Below are 18,308 nucleotides of genomic sequence, written 5' to 3' on the forward strand. Positions count from 1 at the left end.
CCATTCTAGATTCTGAACAGAACAGAATCTTCAATGTTTGTTTGTTCAGCATATATGTCCACGTGGAATGCTTCCTTGAACGGTGCCTTAAAACCAACCTGTTACAATCTGCCAAAAAGAAGAGAGAAAGGGGGCTTTTGAAATATAAGTACTGTTTTGGGATACAAATCATATCAGGATTTAGTCTAAGTAAACTTAGGCTCAGTATTATTCGTTAAACTGCTATACTGAGTCTAACAAACCCCAGTTGAATGTCGCGTCAGCTAACCTTTTGAATTGGCCAATGAGAACACAGATTACCAAATCGTGAAAGTTAGCATTCGCACATACCGTTTGAACATTTACCTCGAAAACGTTTGTACTCGAATACTTCCTAATGCTATTTTCCGCACAATCGCTTCTGAGCGATACACATGGAGGATGCCATTATTCACAACAGTGAGTAAACAGTTGCTGAAAATAGCGTTTTTGTCAACATTTCAGGATGTCATCTTGCGGAAATATAAGCTCATAGTATCATGTCATCAGAAACCCCTAAGTGTATATACTGAAGGTCAAATATCTGTGTTCTATGCAGATTTTCATTTGTTGAGAGATCAGTGTTCGCAACCGGGGAAGAGTAAATCCGAAAACATTTTGTAAGTCCCGCCGAACACTAAATAGTAGCTGTTGTCTGATTGGTTAAAGCTGTTCGGCCATCTCTCATTTGATTGGACAGTCATAGGTTGCTCAAACGTTAGCTGATGTGACCTTCTGTGTTGTTACAACTCTAATAATCACCATCAGCGAGTGCTGTGTTAGATATGAACAGATTCTATTTCACATTTCTTTTACCACAGAATTCCCCTCTGCCCCCAGCTGACATCAAAGTAAAGCAAGAAATCGGTGAGTTTCCTAATCATGTAGAATTTTTGACGTAAAGTCCAACATATTCCCATCATGAAACAAAGGCCACAAGTTCTAACCACATGCCATTGTTTCTCATTTGTAGAAATAACATTGGACCTTTTTCCATGTGTAACATAATTTTCCAAAATGCTTCATTTTGGGTTCCAGATGCACCTCTGAGTGTTATGATCGCATCCGGCCCATTTACGACCTCCGACACGCTGACCTATGAACCCCTGGATGACCTCATGAAGTACCTGCAGAGGGACAGACCAGACGTTTGCATTCTGGTGAGATCCAGTATTCAGATCTGTTGTAATGTCTGAAGATATACGAGCCTGGTTTCATATGATCTTGCTTGATCCTTGTGGAGACTGAGTTTCAACTGGTCCCCAGCAATGTCATTCACTTCCCACAGAGGTTACTCCTGTCATATCTTCCTACGTAACCTCTGTTCTAATACGGCCCTTTCATGGTGTGAGCGTTCAAGACTCGTGATTGGAGGCAATCAGATTTAGTTGTGCAATCAGCGACGTTGTTTCAAAAGTGATCATTCGCAAGGCCTCGGTAATTTCCGGATGCTTCGAGAAAACTAAACTTTTTCCGCTGCGCGATGCGCAAACGTTTTTTCTAGACAGACCTCAGTCATGTTATGGCGGATCAGTGGCGTCTCCATCGCCCTCGTTGACAACGGACAAGCTAACCATTAAACGTCTTGTGTCCCTGGCAGATGGGGAATATTTGTGGCCCCACATTTGCTTGTGTTAGTCAAGTTGAATCTAAGTCAATGTAACACGTGTTCTGATTGGATAGAAAGAAGGGAGATAATTCGTGTTGCGATCTTTTGCCGCTAGGGGATTTTACGAGAACCGGGAAATATGGCCGTATTACAGTGTTCACGAATGGTGTTTCAAGGTAAAAGGATGTTGGGTCCTGTAAGTTCAGATGTCTGTCTGACCCACTGAAAATTCCCAGGACCCACAGAAGAAAAAAATAAACACACATTTCCGATTTAACATGTCTTGTAATTTGCACTGCAATTATTAACGAGCGTAAAACTTATAAACAGCAAACAAGTGTCACATGACACATAACAACTTCAGTCAAAGTCATTGTGAAATATACAGTCAGACACTGGGGCCGGCGGGTTGTAGACCTCCATCAAACCGTCGGCGAATCTGAGGGATTTGTCTGAGGGTCTGACGCTGTTCGTGAACACTGGTATTAGAACAGAGGTTCGTAGGAAGATATGACAAGTAACCTCTGTGGGAAGAGAATGCAGCAATGTATGCTTGTTGTAAGAGGGGACATAGAGAGAAGAGGCTGGTCAGACTTAGTGACTTGTCATCATCCCCAGACTGCCGTGATCGTTGCTTATAGGCGAGGTAGCTGCAGGGATTGAGAAAGGCAGGGGCCATGAGCCATTTTGCACATTAGAATAACAAATGGCCCATTATAATTTTGAAGTTTACTATTGATACAAGGGCAGCGGCCCATTCTAAATTCAGAAAATGGCTAATAATCCTGAAAATGGCCCATTGTCAAAGTTTTCTATCCCAATCCCTGTAGCTGAGTGGTTAAAGTGTTCGATTGTCATGATTAAGACCCATGTTCGAATCCTCACATTGGTACAAGGTGTGAAGCCCATTTCTGGTCTCCTCTGCTGTGATGCCGCTGAAATATTGCAATAATACCCACCTACTCACTCACGATAATATCAGCATGATCAGTGACTCTTCTGTCTGCTGACAACTGGAAATGCGTGTCCAATATGAGGATGCAAGTTTTACGATTATTATTAGTGATGATCCATTTCATTTGCATTCCATGCTACATGTCGGGTTTTAAGTGCATGATTATTACCTTGGATCAGTGTGCACCCCATTTCTTTCACAGCTCCCTTGGGAGTACACACATTGAGAATATATTTTCTTGGAGATATTCCACTCTGATATATGACAGCAAAAACTAGTCACCAGCCTTAGGGACTTTTCCAAAACATTTCCGAACCTTGGATTGCTCAATATTGGCTTTGGAGATCACCAAGGAAGTTTAACTTGGGTCTTGCTGGCTAAAATTTGTTATAAAAATGTATGACTGACTGAGTTTGGTTTTACGCCGCTTTTAGGAATATTCCAGCAACATCACGGCTGGGGACAGCAGAAATGGGCTTCACACATTGTACCCATGTGGAGATTCAAACCGGGTCTTCGGCGTGACGAGCCAACGCTTTAACCACTAGGCTACCCCACCGCCCTAAAAATGTATGAAGCAAAGCAGCAATAGCCACACAATCATGGTTATCAAAATTAAAGTCATTCACTACTCTTTCTTCCAGTCATTGGTTTGTGTGTCAAATGCATATATTTTACAGACAGTCTCAAGTGAAAGTGTACTGTGTATTCACGTTTCATGTGTGTCATTTTAGTCAGTTTGTCATTTGATAAAATCGTATGTTTCAGCTTGGACCCTTTGTAGACGTCAAGAATGAAGAAATAGAGGTTAGTTTCCCCTTAAAAAATATGTATGTAAGTGTGGCGGAATAGCCGTTTACGAACTGTCATGTTTTCGTCATGAACTCTAGTGACTTTTATATGTAGCGCTTTGAGCAATCTCTGGATGGACTATGGCGCAAAAGAAATATCGATTTATTATTGTTATCATTAATAGTCTATAGGGTGTTAGCCCGTCACACCAAAGATTCCTTTAGCAGCAGTAAACTGCTCTTGTGCTTTCGTTGTCAGACACTTGCTTGCTCGAACAGTTTGGAAAATCATATCGATGTCTTCATTGCACATGCAGCATCATCTTCCTGACTCAAGGGGGTAACCTGACCGAAACGTCCAGTTTCTGGACCAGGCACAAATTGCAAGGGTTGTTACATGTGACATCCCCTCAATCTCCCTCCTATTGACCAATCAGGTCCCACCTCCCATATCACTTGCATTGACTTCCATCCAAATGGCAATGCCTTGTGAAGACCATCAGTAATTAAGAATTATATTGTAATAAAATGGTTCTTACGTTATGAAGTGCATCAAATTACTTGAACATGTTGAATTAAAGCATGAAAAGATTTGGAATCACTGTCAACACCAATTTAGAAGTAATTATAATTTCAAATTGACCAAAATCTAATGTTGATGCCACTCTGCAGACTTGTTGATCCAGCCAAAATATACATCAGATATTGCAGGCTGTTTCAGCAAAGGTGAAAACTTGCCTGTTTATAGTGAGTTACCTCCCTTGTCCAGGACGACGATGGCAGGAAGGCCTGTGATTTTTTACAGCACAGCCCTGTGATACTTATCTGAAGTCTATTTTATCTTGATGTTTCAATGTTGAATATGTGTCTTGTATTTGTTTGCCTTTTCAGTCTTTTTTCGTGATTCTTCAGTGTAAAGCCTGACCATGATTGCTATTCTGTTTCACAGAAGGGTTCTGTTACCTGTACATTTGAGGACATCTTCCAGAGAAATATTGGCCAGGTGGCTGCCGTCACAGAAAGGTGAGAAAGATTGATCTGGACTGGGTCACACTGGGCATAGATCAATCAGCCTAGGTCACTTTGGGCTTGGACCACTGTGGATCACTTTAGGCTTGGGTCATTTTGGGCTTGGGTCACTTTGAGCAGTAAGCTGCCCTGTTGTAATCTGTACTGGAACATGTCTGGTTGCTTGTTGAAAGAGGCGAATATATTGGATAAAGTGGTCAGACTTGGTGATTTGTGGTCAAGTGCTGTCAAACCCAACTCAGTGCATAGCATACAGGGAGTTATCTTAGATTACAAACTAAGTTTCCTTTCGACAAATAGAAGAATAAAACGTATTTGCATATATTCATGGGTATTTTGATATTTCATTCAATGCAAAACTGTGAAAGAAAACATTAAAACCTCTGACTTGCTGGTACTGTTCTGAATCTAATGCAAGTCATCTCCACAAGTAACCTTGGCAAACTCAGAAATTTTACTGATGCTCGCTTTAGTCTTTGAGTTGGAATATCTGCCTGAGAATGGATCTTGATATCTCTTGTTTATCTTTATCCTTATTTTGTGAGTGAGTGAGCGAGTTTAGTTTTACGCTGCACTCAGCAATATTCCAGCTATATGGCGGCGGTCTGTAAATAATCGAGTCTGGACCAGACAATCCAGTGATCAACAGCATGAGCATTGATCTGCACAATTGGGAACCGATGACATGTGTCAACCAAGTCAGCGAGCCTGACCACCCGATCCCATTAGTCACCTCTTACGACAAGCATGGGTTACTGAAGATCAATATTCTATCCTTATTTTGTAGAATGAAGTGTAAGCTCATCGTGGTGCCGTCAGGGAGAGACGTTCATCATTCTGCTGTCTACCCTCAGCCCCCGTTACAGATGAATGTTAAAAACTTTGAGCCAAAGGTCAGTCAAAATATTAAAGTGAAATCTCATGAACATGAATCTTTATTATCCCCCGCGACAACGAAGTTGCGGTATTATCCCCAGCAACAACGAAGGATATAGAAATGAGGGCCGTCTGTCTGTCAGCCCTAGCATGTCTCCTAAACTATTTGTGATAGCTTGACCAACCTTGGTACACTTGTCAACCACGATCCCTAGATGTGCCATTGGATGGTTAGACCCAGATATGAATTTTATTTTTTGCTGTTTCCATTGAAACATGACTTAGGCTGTGACTATGAGGATGTCATCTTGACCGGAGCAGATTATGTCAAGCATGATCCATAGGCGTGCCTTTTGGGCTTTAGACCCAGATATGAAATTTTTCGTTATCCTGACTTATGCTTATTGCTTGTCTCCCTTTCCTTCCGAATGCTAGTGGAACACTTGAATCCCCTTTTGAAGCTCCCTTAAAAAAAGCGGACGTAAAATCACTTACCAGGAGTCACCTCCCTTGCTAGGTTTTGGTGGGAAACGGCGCCACCCGTCTCCCATGTTCTTCACTCTCTCCTGATTCGCCCGAGTGAGCGGTTGTGAGAGCACCTGGTCCCCTATACGGCTTTATATGCTTTTATTATTTAGGCTTTTCTTCTAAATTAGCTGTATAAAGCTTAAGTTAACATTTACCTACAATATTGTACGGATTAATTCTCAAATTTCTCCGTTTTTGTCACGTTTTTACGTGATTATTCATATTCTTTACAATTGATGAAATCTTGTTCTGATTGTAGGTATCGTTTGTCTGCTGTCGATCCACATAACCTATGTCCTAATTGCAACCCTATATGTTTATCTGACACTCATTGTCAGTTGTGTTTTCACCTGTCTGATATTGCATTTTACAAATATTCATATTATCTGTCTAGACGTGCAAAGGACAGGTCCAGATGAAAATTACACGACATGTCTAAACCGGCTAAGCTTGCAGAGGACCGGCAGTTGGTGTCTGCGCAGATACACTATTCCAGTGGTCTACCGGGGTCGTCTACGGACGAGGGTGCCGCCTTAGACAACGCTGGCTCGAGGAAGAGGTCATCTACATCTGAGACACCCTCTTCGCAGTCTAAGAAGACTAGGGCATCATCTTCCCAGAGGAAGAAGGCAGCTACAACTAAGACTTCGGCGAAGCCTCCACACGGGGCAACGCAGAAGACGAGATCTTTTTCAGCTGAGATCGTCCCTCTGGAAGAAATAGATGTCTATGATGAACCGCCCATCCTCATCCCTGAGATCACATCTAAGAAGAAGAGCGAAGACGTCTTCTACAGTGACCACGCATGGGACATCCTATCAACGCAGGCGTTGAGCCGCGAGGATCTACGCCCGCCGAGGAAGAAGCCTCATCCGTCTCAGATCGTCGTCAGTACAACAGACAGCGCAGACCTTCAACCGAGGCCTTTATGCAGCAATTTACCCAAGAGATGTTGGATCTGATGGAACAACGGTTCGCCCGAAGAGCTGTAAACGAAGACGGCGTCTGCGGCGAACCAGTGAAGGTCAACTGGAGCAGCACACCCGTCCGTTGGAACCAAGCGTCCTGCAGAGCATACAGGAAGATTCCAGCTTCGACTACAGCATCCGCATACGAATACCTGGCAGCCATACCAATGTGGACTCCGCACCAACTTACGTTCGACGGAAGGGACCAGGCGTCAGCCCGAACCCACGCAGATCATCATTAACGTCAGATACGGACGTTTCAAGGTCAACCTGCACGCAACGGTTTGTTACCAAGGAGAAGAGAATCAACTTCGCACGAAGGCATAGAGATTCGTCACAAGACTCAACCCTCGACAAAGCCGTTCGACCAACCGCAGTTCGCTGGCAAGGCATGCACGGTCGCTCTCTATCTCCACGCCGGTCCCCACGAAGGATGTCACGAACACATTCACGCGACGCATGTTTCACCATAAAGGTCACTGCGCCAGTGCCCGCCTTCCAGATCGCCATACGCGCGAGGTCACCACACAGATCGTCTTACAGATCACCTTACAGATCTCCTCGTTCAGAGGCGACAATAGAAGACATCCATCCTCAGAGCAGGAAGATGACGGCGAAATTAATAATATTCTCCGACTCGGAAATCAAGTCATGGATGGCCAACGGTTTGGAACTCGCATCATCCTCTAAGGAGACCAACGAAGAACTATCATACTTGATGGTGAATGATGATATAGACTCACTCACGATGCCACCTATCGACCCTGTCTTAGACGTTCCAGACAACCTCAGCACAGCCTACAAGAAGGCAACTAAATACCAGACTCAGAGTATTCCGTCGTTCAACGCTAAGAAGTTCTCTCTACACCACATGGAACCCTTCATGAAGGCCCCAGAGATAGATGAGAATTATAAGATCATCAACGACACTCGGACTAAAGCTTACAAGATAGAAGATAAAAAGCTGGCACAGTTAGACACAGTAACCAGACGAACCTTCTTCGGCCTAGCCAGGTCAAGAGCTATCAACGAGACTCTCCTTGAAGTTTAAGAAATCAACTTCAGAGGAAGATAGAATGGTTTATTCAGCTCTACTTACACAGAAAAAGGATCATCAGTTCATGTCTGAACACCTATCATCCATTTCTGCAGGCTTAACGTTATCAAGAAGGCAAGGACTGTTATCTTCATGTACTTGGAGCTGTACAGAGCCCCTTGGTCAGCACCATCCATTTTTGCAGGAGAAATTGATGAAGTTGCCAAGGAAGTCGCTAAAGATTCCCAAGAAGTAATGATGATCAAGTCTATCGATACACTGGCCAGTGTAATACGTCAGACCTCCCAACGTTATTTCGGCAAATCAAAGTTTGCAGGCATCCAGAGAGCGAGGGATAAGAAATCAGGCAACGCTAAAGGACATAAGGATTCTTTTCGTCGCCCATCCGCAGCTCCAAGAGGTACCTACGGAAGAGGTCGGCCCTTTCGAGGCGCCAGAAGTTCCAGACGATGAAATACAGGTTCGGAACGACTGGAGTCTTCCACCCCTAGCCGTTCCAGTACAACCCTCACAAGTGGGTGGACGTCTGCAACTCTACTGGAAGAATTGGGTAATTCTTCAAGGCGACTTAAGATCTCAGATTCTACGACAGGTTACAGGATACAGCTACAAGCAGTACCACCAGTAACAATCAACCCATTGGTTCACAACTACGCTGCAGACCAGAAGGAAATCTACTAGAAGCCATCACATCTCTACTAGAGAAAGGCAATAGAAGAGATAAAACACTCTGCGTCCACACCAGGTTTCTACTCCCCAATTTTTCTGGTACTAAACAAAAAATTCAAAAGAAAAGTTTCGACTCATTTACAACATGAGGAAATTCAACAAAGATTACCTCCTACCACCTGCAAAGTTCAAGATGATACATTTTCCACAGCTACGACAGCTCATACGTCTGCTAGACTATCTCGCCAGCATAGATTCACAGGATGCATACTTACACATCCCGATCCATCCGGAGTCAAGGAAATATCTGCGATTCCTGTTCAACGGACGTCATTTCCAATGGAAGGTCCTGCCATTTGGAATATCGTCGGCCTCCTGGTTGTTTACTCGAGTGACAAAGCCCATCAATATATATCTACATCGTCGAGGTCTACGCAGTGCGTTCTACCTAGACGACGGGATTCAAGCTCAGCAAGATCCCAGTCAACTCAGACTGCAACTGAACTTCACCATCAGACTTCTCACTCAACTAGGATGGCTAGTAAATCTCCTCAAGTCGGAACTAGAGCCTACTCAGGACTTGCAATTCCTAGGAATACGGGAATACGGCTTATAACAACGAAGAATCACATTCTCGTTCCAGATCACTACGAGAACGGCAGAGCCTATTACGTCTCCTCACGTCAGCTCAAGACATGACGCACAGAGGGAGACTACAACTGCATCCACTACAGAGATTTGTGAATGCCCACTTACACAGTCTGGATCCCTTCGAAATACCAGACAGGCTAAAACCATATCTACTATGGTGGACTCAGAAGTCGAATGTTTGCGGCGGAAATTACTTAATAGAGCCGGAGTGCAACGTCCACCTCTACGCAGACGCATCACTGCATGGTTGGGGAGCGCACCTCGACAACGAAGTGGTTGCCGGGAAATGGTCGACACAAGAAATGAATCTGCATATCAATATGCTCGAGATGAAAGCAGTAGTAAATCCCCTACTACATTGGTCCAACATACTAAGGAACGTAAAATTGATGATCCATATGGACAACTCAGCAGTGGCGTTCTACATAAACAAACAAGGATCAACAAGATCTTGGAATCTTCTAGACCTCAGCTTTCAACTATTCAACATAATAGACAATCTCAACATTTATGTGAAAGCATGTCACATTCCGGGAGCCAGGAATGTAATAGCAGATGCGCTCTCTCGACCACATCAACCATCCCCAACAGAATGGATGTTACATCCACAAGCGTTCAGATGCATCATACAGACGATAGGATCTCCACTCGTAGACCTATTCGCCACGAGATTCAACAATCAACTGGCAACATTCGTCTCTCCAATTCACGATCCGCAAGCATGGGCGACAGACGCTCTAAGCATCCCATGGGAAGGGCTAAACACATGACGCTCCCTCCGCCAGCGTTAATACCACAGGTATTACAGAAAATCAGGCAGACAAACAATCTACAAGTGATTTTGGTCGCACTTACTGGCCAAGTAAGAACGGCTTCCCGTTCTCTTACAAGAAATCGGGAAAACCAACAATACAACTTCCAGTTTGGTCTAACCTACTAATTCATCCTCACATCAAGCAAGTTCACAAGTATCCCAGATTATTCCACCTACACGTATGGAACGTATCACGAATTGCTTGTCAAAAGAGGATACTCATGCCAGAGCAGCGAAAGCAGTTACACTAGCTTTACGCAGATCTACCGTAACTTGTATGACGACAAAGTGGCATAGCTTTGAGAAATATGCATTGAGGAAAGGTTTCACTGCAGTGAAAGCAACACATCCTCAAGTGGCGGAATATCTTTGTCATCTCAGACAAATGAAGAAATTAAAAGGTTCGACATTATCTACATACCTAGCGGCTCTCAGCTCAGTTATCACTATGAAGACAGGTATGAAACTGTGAAAGTGCCAGAGTTACTGGCCTTGCTACGCTCTTTTAAACTGGAAGACCAACAAAGGAAATTTAAAGCGCCGGCTTGGGATCTCAACGTGGTATTACGACATCTCACCAGTGATGTGTACGAACCACTAGAAAGAACTCCTTTCGAATTTCTTACACAGAAAACACTATTTCTGATCGCCTTGGCAACTAACTGGCGGATCTCAGAAATACATGCGCTTGGACTTTGAACGGATACGGTTTGCCACACGTCACAACACGGTTCATCTAGGATTGAGGTGGGAATTCATAGCTAAGAATCAACTGCCAGGTCAACCGGACAGACAATTCCACATCCCAGCATTATCTACAATCCTTGGTCCGCAGGATATACAAGATTTATCCTTATGTCCAGTCAGAGCGCTGAAAATATATCTACAAAAGTCTAAAACCAGGAGACGAAAATTCAAACGCCTTTTCATCCCCATATCGTCGGAGACACCCACAGAGATCTCACGTATTACGATATCAGTTTGGATGAGAGCAATCATACTACGAGCCTACAAGGCAGCAGGACTTGATCCCCCTCAAGCCTCCAATCCGCACAAAGTTAGAGCACTGGCATCTACACTCGCTCTACATGGAAACTGCTCAATATCCACGATCATGGAAGGGTGTTTTTGGAAATCGGAGACAGTATTTGCTAACCACTACCTCAGAGACATTGCTACCGAGGACGTCTCCGGTATCCACCAGTTTGGATCTCTGGTTGTAGCTCAACAGCTGACGATCCCTCAAAGGCGCTGAGGTGTATCTTACCCTTTTAACACATGTCATGCAAAACTCGTACTCCAAGGAATAGAGCTTATAGTCCATGTACACGTCTAGAACAGACTAGCATGAATATTCGACCCTGTACTTGTAAGGTATTACTTGTACACGGATTGGGTCACTACTCCACTTGATACGAACATCAAGAGTTGGAGTTATTTAAATCCACATGTACGGTTACAGAAGAGTTTGATATATTGTGGTCCCCCCAAATTACCAAATTATTTCAGCATATGGATCAACAGCAGCAGTGCCAATTAAAGTTCCCATGGGGGTATATAGGACGTTAATTCATCACTAAGGAATCCAGAGGTGGCTTGACCCACCACCTATAACCGTCCGGATTCTACAAGCAATAAGCATGAGTCAGGATAAGGAAAATATGTAATTTTCTGAATAAAATTGATATTTTATACTTATCCTGACTATTGAGGTAAGTCTCTCCCAACCTCCCCTCAAGGCACTCTGGATTTCCCAGTAAATCAGTGTGTCGGGCTATAAATAGGGAGAGAGTGAAGAGCATGGGAGACGGGTGGCGCCCTTTCCTGCCAAAACTAGCAAGGGACGTAACTCCTGGTAAGTGATTTTACGTCCGCTTTTTTTAAGGGAGCTTCAAAAGGGGATTCAAGTGTTCCACTAGCATTTGGAAGGAAAGAGAGACAAGCAATAAGCATGAGTCAGGATAAGTATAAAATATCAATTTTATTCAGAAAATTACATTTTTATTTGATGTGGTTTCCGTGAAAACGTGACTTGACTGTGACTATGAGGATGCCATCTTGTTGCATTTCCATGGCAACAAGTTAGGCTTCAACTGAATTTGGTGGTAGTGCTCCTTTCTGGAGCAGATCTTAAAAACCTTTATATACTCCTTCAACTTTGCTATATACACTCGAAAACATTTGACATAATCATAACTAGTAGACATATTCATAAAGAGTATTTTGCCGTTGCGGGGGATATTGATGACTTTGTCTTCTTGTTTGATATTGGAAGATGAGATGAATATTGTCAATAATGTCAAGCTGCATATCATTCCTTTGTCTTGTACAGAATGTGACGTTTGTCTCTGACCCCTGCACGCTACAAATCAACAACACCGTGTTTGGGATTACATCTACAGATAGTCTGTTCCACCTGGGTCAGGAGGAGATATCTTTGTGAGTAGAACAGTTTGAGTGGATTGGTTGGACATGCTGCAAGTCTGCTTGTCTGAAAGGTCAAGATATCTTTGTGAGTAGAACAGTTTGAGTGGGTTGGTTGGACATGCTGCAAGTCTGCTTGTCTGAGAGGTCAAGATATCTTTGTGAGTAGAACAGTTTGAGTGGGTTGGTTGGACATGCTGCAACATGCTTGTCTGAAAGGTCAAGATATCTTTGTGAGTAGAACAGTTTGAGTGGGTAGGTTGGACATGCTGCAAGTCTGCTTGTCTGAAAGGTCAAGATATCTTTGTGAGTAGAACAGTTTGAGTGGGTTGGTTGGACATGCTGCAAGTCTGCTTGTCTGAGAGGTCAAGATATCTTTGTGAGTAGAACAGTTTGAGTGGGTTGGTTGGACATGCTGCAAGTCTGCTCGTCTGAAAGGTCCAGATCTTGAAAGACTAAAGTTTTTTCTAACCTTGGGTCTCCGGGGTAGAATCCGTTTGTGGCAACTATGGCTGCAAAAATCCACCATGAGGCAAATGTTATGTTTTTCTTCATTCATGTCTGTGGTACTAATACTGGTCGTAGTAACTGAATGAGGAGATAAGGCTTGGTGTTTTAAACATACTTTATTCATGAAATATAAACATAACATGAATATGGATTGACACAACAAGCCAACAGCTTTTGAACGTAAGTGCCGCTCCATCAAATATAACACAATACAATCAATAATTAATTTATAACAAAGTACAGAAGCAATTATTTCCACAAAGGCATGAAATGCATAATAATAGGAAAAGTCTACAAAATTATATTAAATGGTTCATAGTAATTGCATACATTAGAATTTAGAATAATTGGAATCTGTTTGAAAGTAGTATGTATTTATGAACAGTCAAGAATAAACTGATTAATTCAATTGCTTGAAGTTTGATTGCCTTAAAGAATTGAATTTAAGTCAAAATTATTAGTGTAGAAATATTTATCTGATCTTATTAAGTCATAACAAGGGCAAGAAAAGAAATATTGGAGAGAATCTTCCCATGGATACCCACATGCACAATTTGGATTACTTGAAATATGTCTATCAAAACAATGAGCGTTCAAGTCCTACAACCCAACCTGAGGCGAGCATGGATTATTTGACAAAATCTAGATCTAAAGTTTTTATCAAAGAGTATTTCCTTGTTGGGTCTGTAATCATGTTTTGAACGAATTTACTGATTGGCGTTAATTATTTCGGTTGATAAATTGTTCCATAAACGTATGGTGTCTGGTAAAAAGGAGCGTGCATGAGAGTCTGTATGGCAACGAATTGTGCGAATGCTATCAGTATTTCTCAGATTGTAAGAACTTAAAACTGAAACATGTTCTGGAATTAACTTAGATAAGTAGTGTGGAGTAAGGTTATTATGCATTTTGTAGAATAAAGTTTTTTCATTTCTCTATGCTTAACTAATGGTATGAATTGGTCTCCTTGTAGATTTTTTCATGACTAGTTCCTCTCATGGCTCCACAAATCGTTCTTACAGCGTCTAATTGTAAATTTTCTAGAATCATAGACTGTTCTTTAGTACAGTTATCCCCTATGTAGCAACAATAATCGAAATGTGGAAGTATATAATAGGTATACATACATTCTAATGTATGTCTAGTTTATCTATATTTAAAGCTTTTTATACAGTTTACCATAGGATTTACAACCTTTACTTTTTCTTCAATTTGTTGTTTCCAATAACAATAATCCGGCTTGGTGACTTTGTTGATTGTATGTCATCATGACCTGATGGTGTGGATGGTTGCTGACAATATCAATCACTGGATTGTCTGGTCCTGACTTGATCTTTTAATTGCCACTGTGATATTGCTGGAATTGTGCCAACTCCGAATGAATAGAGGAACAAATCACACACAACAGAACACATGTCACTAAAAGCTGTGAGACAGACAGGTTTCATCCTGGTCATGTTACACAGGCAACATCTGAATTCTGCAATGAATTATAGGTGTAACATTGATGAGTGGTGTAACTTTCACGGACATACTGGTGTTATTCTGTTTCAGCCCCCCGGGTTCTGCTGACAGACTGGGGCGTTTGGCCCAACACATGCTCTGCCAACACAGGTACGACACTGATAAACAGTGCTTCTGTAATATAGTAATATATCTTGAATTTGAAATACAACCACAAATTGCATAATTGAAATGTATATAAAATAGTTTCATATTTTATCCTTCTAAGGAGCACATGAACAATTTGATAATTTGATAACATAATGTTAATTAGAATACTTGTATAGAGTAAGCATTCCCAAAATAACAATGTTCCATTCAGTTCTGTCAAGAATATTGTTCTGTCATTGTGTTGTGCCAAAATACCAATATAGCTAATGTTCTGGAGTCTGCAAGAATGCCAGTGTTCTGTTGGGCCCTGCAAGAATACTAGTGTTATGTTGGACTCTCCAAGAACGCCAGTGTTTTGCTGGACTCTCCAAGAATACTGGTGTTCTGTTGGGCCTTGCAAGAATGCTAGTGTTATGTTGGACTCTCCAAGAACGCAAGTGTTTTGCTGGACTCTCCAAGAATACTAGTGTTCTGTTGGGCCTTGCAAGAATGCTAGTGTTATGTTGGACTCTCCAAGAATGCCAGTGTTTTGCTGGACTCTCCAAGAATACCAGTGTTCTGTTGGGCCTTGCAAGAATAATGTCCAAGTGCTCCTATCAAGAATGTTGGATTCCAAGTTCTGTTGCATACAGTGTTTTCAAGAATACCAATATCCTGGACTCTCCAAGAATACCAGTGTTCTGTTGGGTCCTGCAAGAATGCTAGTGTTATGTTGGACTCTCCAAGAATGCCAGTGTTCTGTTGGACTCTCCAAGAACACCAATGTTCTGTTGAACTCTCCAAGAATACCAATGTCCTGTTAGGCCCTACAAGACTACTCCCCAAGAACGCTAGTAGCCTGTTAGCCTGTACCATTGTTCTGTTCTTCAAGAATATATTGTTCTGAATACCAATGTCCTTCAAGAATACTTCCAGTGTTATGTTTGACTCTCTAAGAACGCCAGTGTCTGTTGGGTTGGACTCTCCTAATGTTGGACTATCCAAGAATACCAATGTCCTGTTGGGCCCTACAAGAATACTCTCCAAGAATGCCAGTGTTCTGTTGGACTCTCCAAGAATACCAATGTCCTGTTGGGCCCTGCAAGAATACTCTCTAAGAACGCCAGTGTTCTGTTGGACTCTCCAAGAAAACCAATGTTCTGTTGGGACCTGCAAGAACACTAGAGTTATGTTGGACTCTCCAAGAATGCCAGTGTTCTGTTGGACTCTCCAAGAATACCATTGTTCTGTTGGGTTCTCCAAGAATACCATTGTTCTGTTGATCTAGATAAGTAATGTTGCACAGGGCTCTTCCAGAATGACAATACTGCATTGTGTGCTGCTTGATACTGATGATGCAAATGGCTGTTGCAGCTACTACCCACTGTATCCACCGCACGAAGACGTCAACGTTGACTACGACCACTTTGAAGTGTACGGACGTATGCCAGTGACACCACATGTTCTTGTCGTACCCTCAGATCTGAGATACTTTGTCAAGGTAACAAAATCATCAACATACATCTGGTTTTAACTTAACCAAAGATTTCTGAATGGAGTGGATGTTCTCTGTAATGGTATTTGAATGTTTAGGTCTGTAGTGATGTGATAACCCAGTGTCTCATTGCTGATGCTGGGGTGGTCGGTAGCCTAGTGGTTAAAGTGTTCTCTCGTCATGCTGAAGACCCAGGTTCGATGCCCCACATGGGTACAATGTGTGAAGCCCATATCTGGTGTCCCCCGCCGTGATATTGCTGGAATATTGCTAAAAGCGGCGTAAAACTAAACTCATTGCTGATGCTATTGCTCAGGCTGATTTAACAATAGGCCAACCAATAATAAAGTAACGCATCCACTCACTCAAGGAATGCGGAACTTTAAGGCATCCATGATTTTGTTCTGGGACCTGTTTCTGATCTTAGCACTATGATGATCCTATTTGCCCCTTAGTGCTAAGGTTCCCGTGTGATGTTGGTCCCTGCAGGTGTAATTTGAGACTTAACAACTAATCTATAACACGACTCTGTTGTAGGACATCAAGGGGTGTTGCGTGGTCAACCCTGGACGTGTAGCCAAGGGTCAAGTTGGGGGCACATACTGCAGACTTGTGATCCCCTCGACTGCCACAGACAACAAACAGCCCGTGTCTACCATTGCTGCTCAAGTCCTCCGAGTGTAACTCACCTGAGCTGAACTGTTCTCTCAGTGATGACATTGTGGATATAATCAACCATTGCTGCACATCTTCAAGTGGAACCACCTCAGACCTTATCTGTTCATACTCAGTGGGACATGGTTCGAAGAATAGACAGGAGATACCATTAAAACAGACCTCATTTTAGAATTCGAAATGATAATGGCTCCAGGCTCCTGGCTGTGTGGTTCCTTTTTTCAGTATCAGACACATGTCGATTTAAAAGTAAATGGTGTGATATATTTAACCCATTGTCAGATTTATCTTTCTTACCATAATTTTTCAAACAACAAATGGCTTCATTATCATCATAATTTATTCACAAAGCTCACCACACATGTTATATGTAAATTGGCACGCTCTTGTGGCTGAAAACTATATATACACAATGCCCTTTAGAAAGTGAGAAAGTGTAGTCCTAAATATGACGTGTTACATTTGACCACTTTCTAAATGGCATTGTGTATTCAAGCTTTCGGTTGCTGGAGAAGTACACAGAGCCTGTGGTCTAGACTACCAGTTGTCCGACTTCCATTTTTGGGGCGGTGGCTCAGTGGGTTGGATGTTGACTTTGTTTGCTTTGTGTGCGATTAGGTGCCTGACTCTGAGGGTGTGGTTTCAAATCTCTGATGGGACTCAACCCAACAAATGTACTAGAGTACTGAGAAAGTGTAATCCCAAATATAACATTTGTTTCTGGTTGTCGTTTTTGATGCAGATATCAATGCCCAGGATATTGTTAAATGGATTTTACAAGATGCATACTGTTGCATGTATATTAACATAGATCTATGTTTTCTATTGGTTTTAGAATACAGTGATTGTTTTGCCATGTGGAACTTGGAATTGTAGTGTAGTTGAGCACATTTTGTTGTACTAGTGCTATGTAATATTTGTATATACATCGTACAGTAATCTGATCTTTCAAGGTTAGAGCTACAAATACATTTTTTCTACTGAGATGTAAGAAAAAAGTACCAAATAAATATTTATATGTATGTATGTCATGGTTTTCTTTATGTCAAAGGATGTTTGATTAACTATACTGACAGGATGAGGTGGAACATTTCTGTTGCGATGTTCTGTTTTGCAGTATGCTGTTTTAAACAATATTCTATCACCATTGTCACAATGGAAATGGACTTCAGATACACGACCTCAAATTCATAACACAAAAGTTCGGTATATCCCAACCTGTTGGAGACACTGCATGGAATTAAACAGGTCATGTTTAGGAATGCCAGCTGTCATTGAAGTCTTGACGGATGAAAGCTGCAAACGCTGAACTAAATTAATTTAAAATCAAAACTTTATGGATCTCAGCTTCTTAATTTTGAGGGACGGAGTGTATTCTTACTCCTTCATCAGGTAAATGAAAGACTTTGAAACAAATGGCTATATATGTACATGTGAAACAACAGTGATTAGATAACAATGTAGGTAATAAGCACTAAATTGGTAATAATAATAATAATAATAAGTGTTCTTGTATAGCGCACAAATCAAACTGCAAGGCAATTTCTCTAGGCGCTAAAAGATAGTGATCTGAAGAAAGGATTAAAGTTCATAAGCTTGTTTAAAAAGGAAAGTTTTCAGTTGGGACTGGAAAGATTCCACGGACG

At 42.0% G+C, this 18,308-nt stretch overlaps 1 protein-coding gene across 1 annotated transcript in view; it reads left to right on the top strand.

Moving 5' to 3' along the window:
• Positions 1-17,684, top strand: part of LOC124289885 (DNA polymerase alpha subunit B-like) — a 33,306-nt gene extending 15,622 nt beyond the window's left edge. The window contains exons 8-16 of the mRNA XM_046726557.1: positions 840-885; positions 1,057-1,178; positions 3,351-3,389; positions 4,323-4,396; positions 5,190-5,295; positions 12,298-12,404; positions 14,454-14,513; positions 15,867-15,993; positions 16,525-17,684. Coding sequence (XP_046582513.1) covers positions 840-885; positions 1,057-1,178; positions 3,351-3,389; positions 4,323-4,396; positions 5,190-5,295; positions 12,298-12,404; positions 14,454-14,513; positions 15,867-15,993; positions 16,525-16,671 — 828 coding nt within the window. The 3' untranslated portion in view covers positions 16,672-17,684. The remainder of the gene's footprint in view (positions 1-839; positions 886-1,056; positions 1,179-3,350; positions 3,390-4,322; positions 4,397-5,189; positions 5,296-12,297; positions 12,405-14,453; positions 14,514-15,866; positions 15,994-16,524) is intronic.
• Positions 17,685-18,308: the final 624 nt, after the last annotated feature.

This window comes from Haliotis rubra, unplaced genomic scaffold (assembly GCF_003918875.1).
Source record: "Haliotis rubra isolate DU_JTF1 unplaced genomic scaffold, ASM391887v1 Scf450, whole genome shotgun sequence".
Classification (NCBI taxonomy): domain Eukaryota; kingdom Metazoa; phylum Mollusca; class Gastropoda; order Lepetellida; family Haliotidae; genus Haliotis; species Haliotis rubra.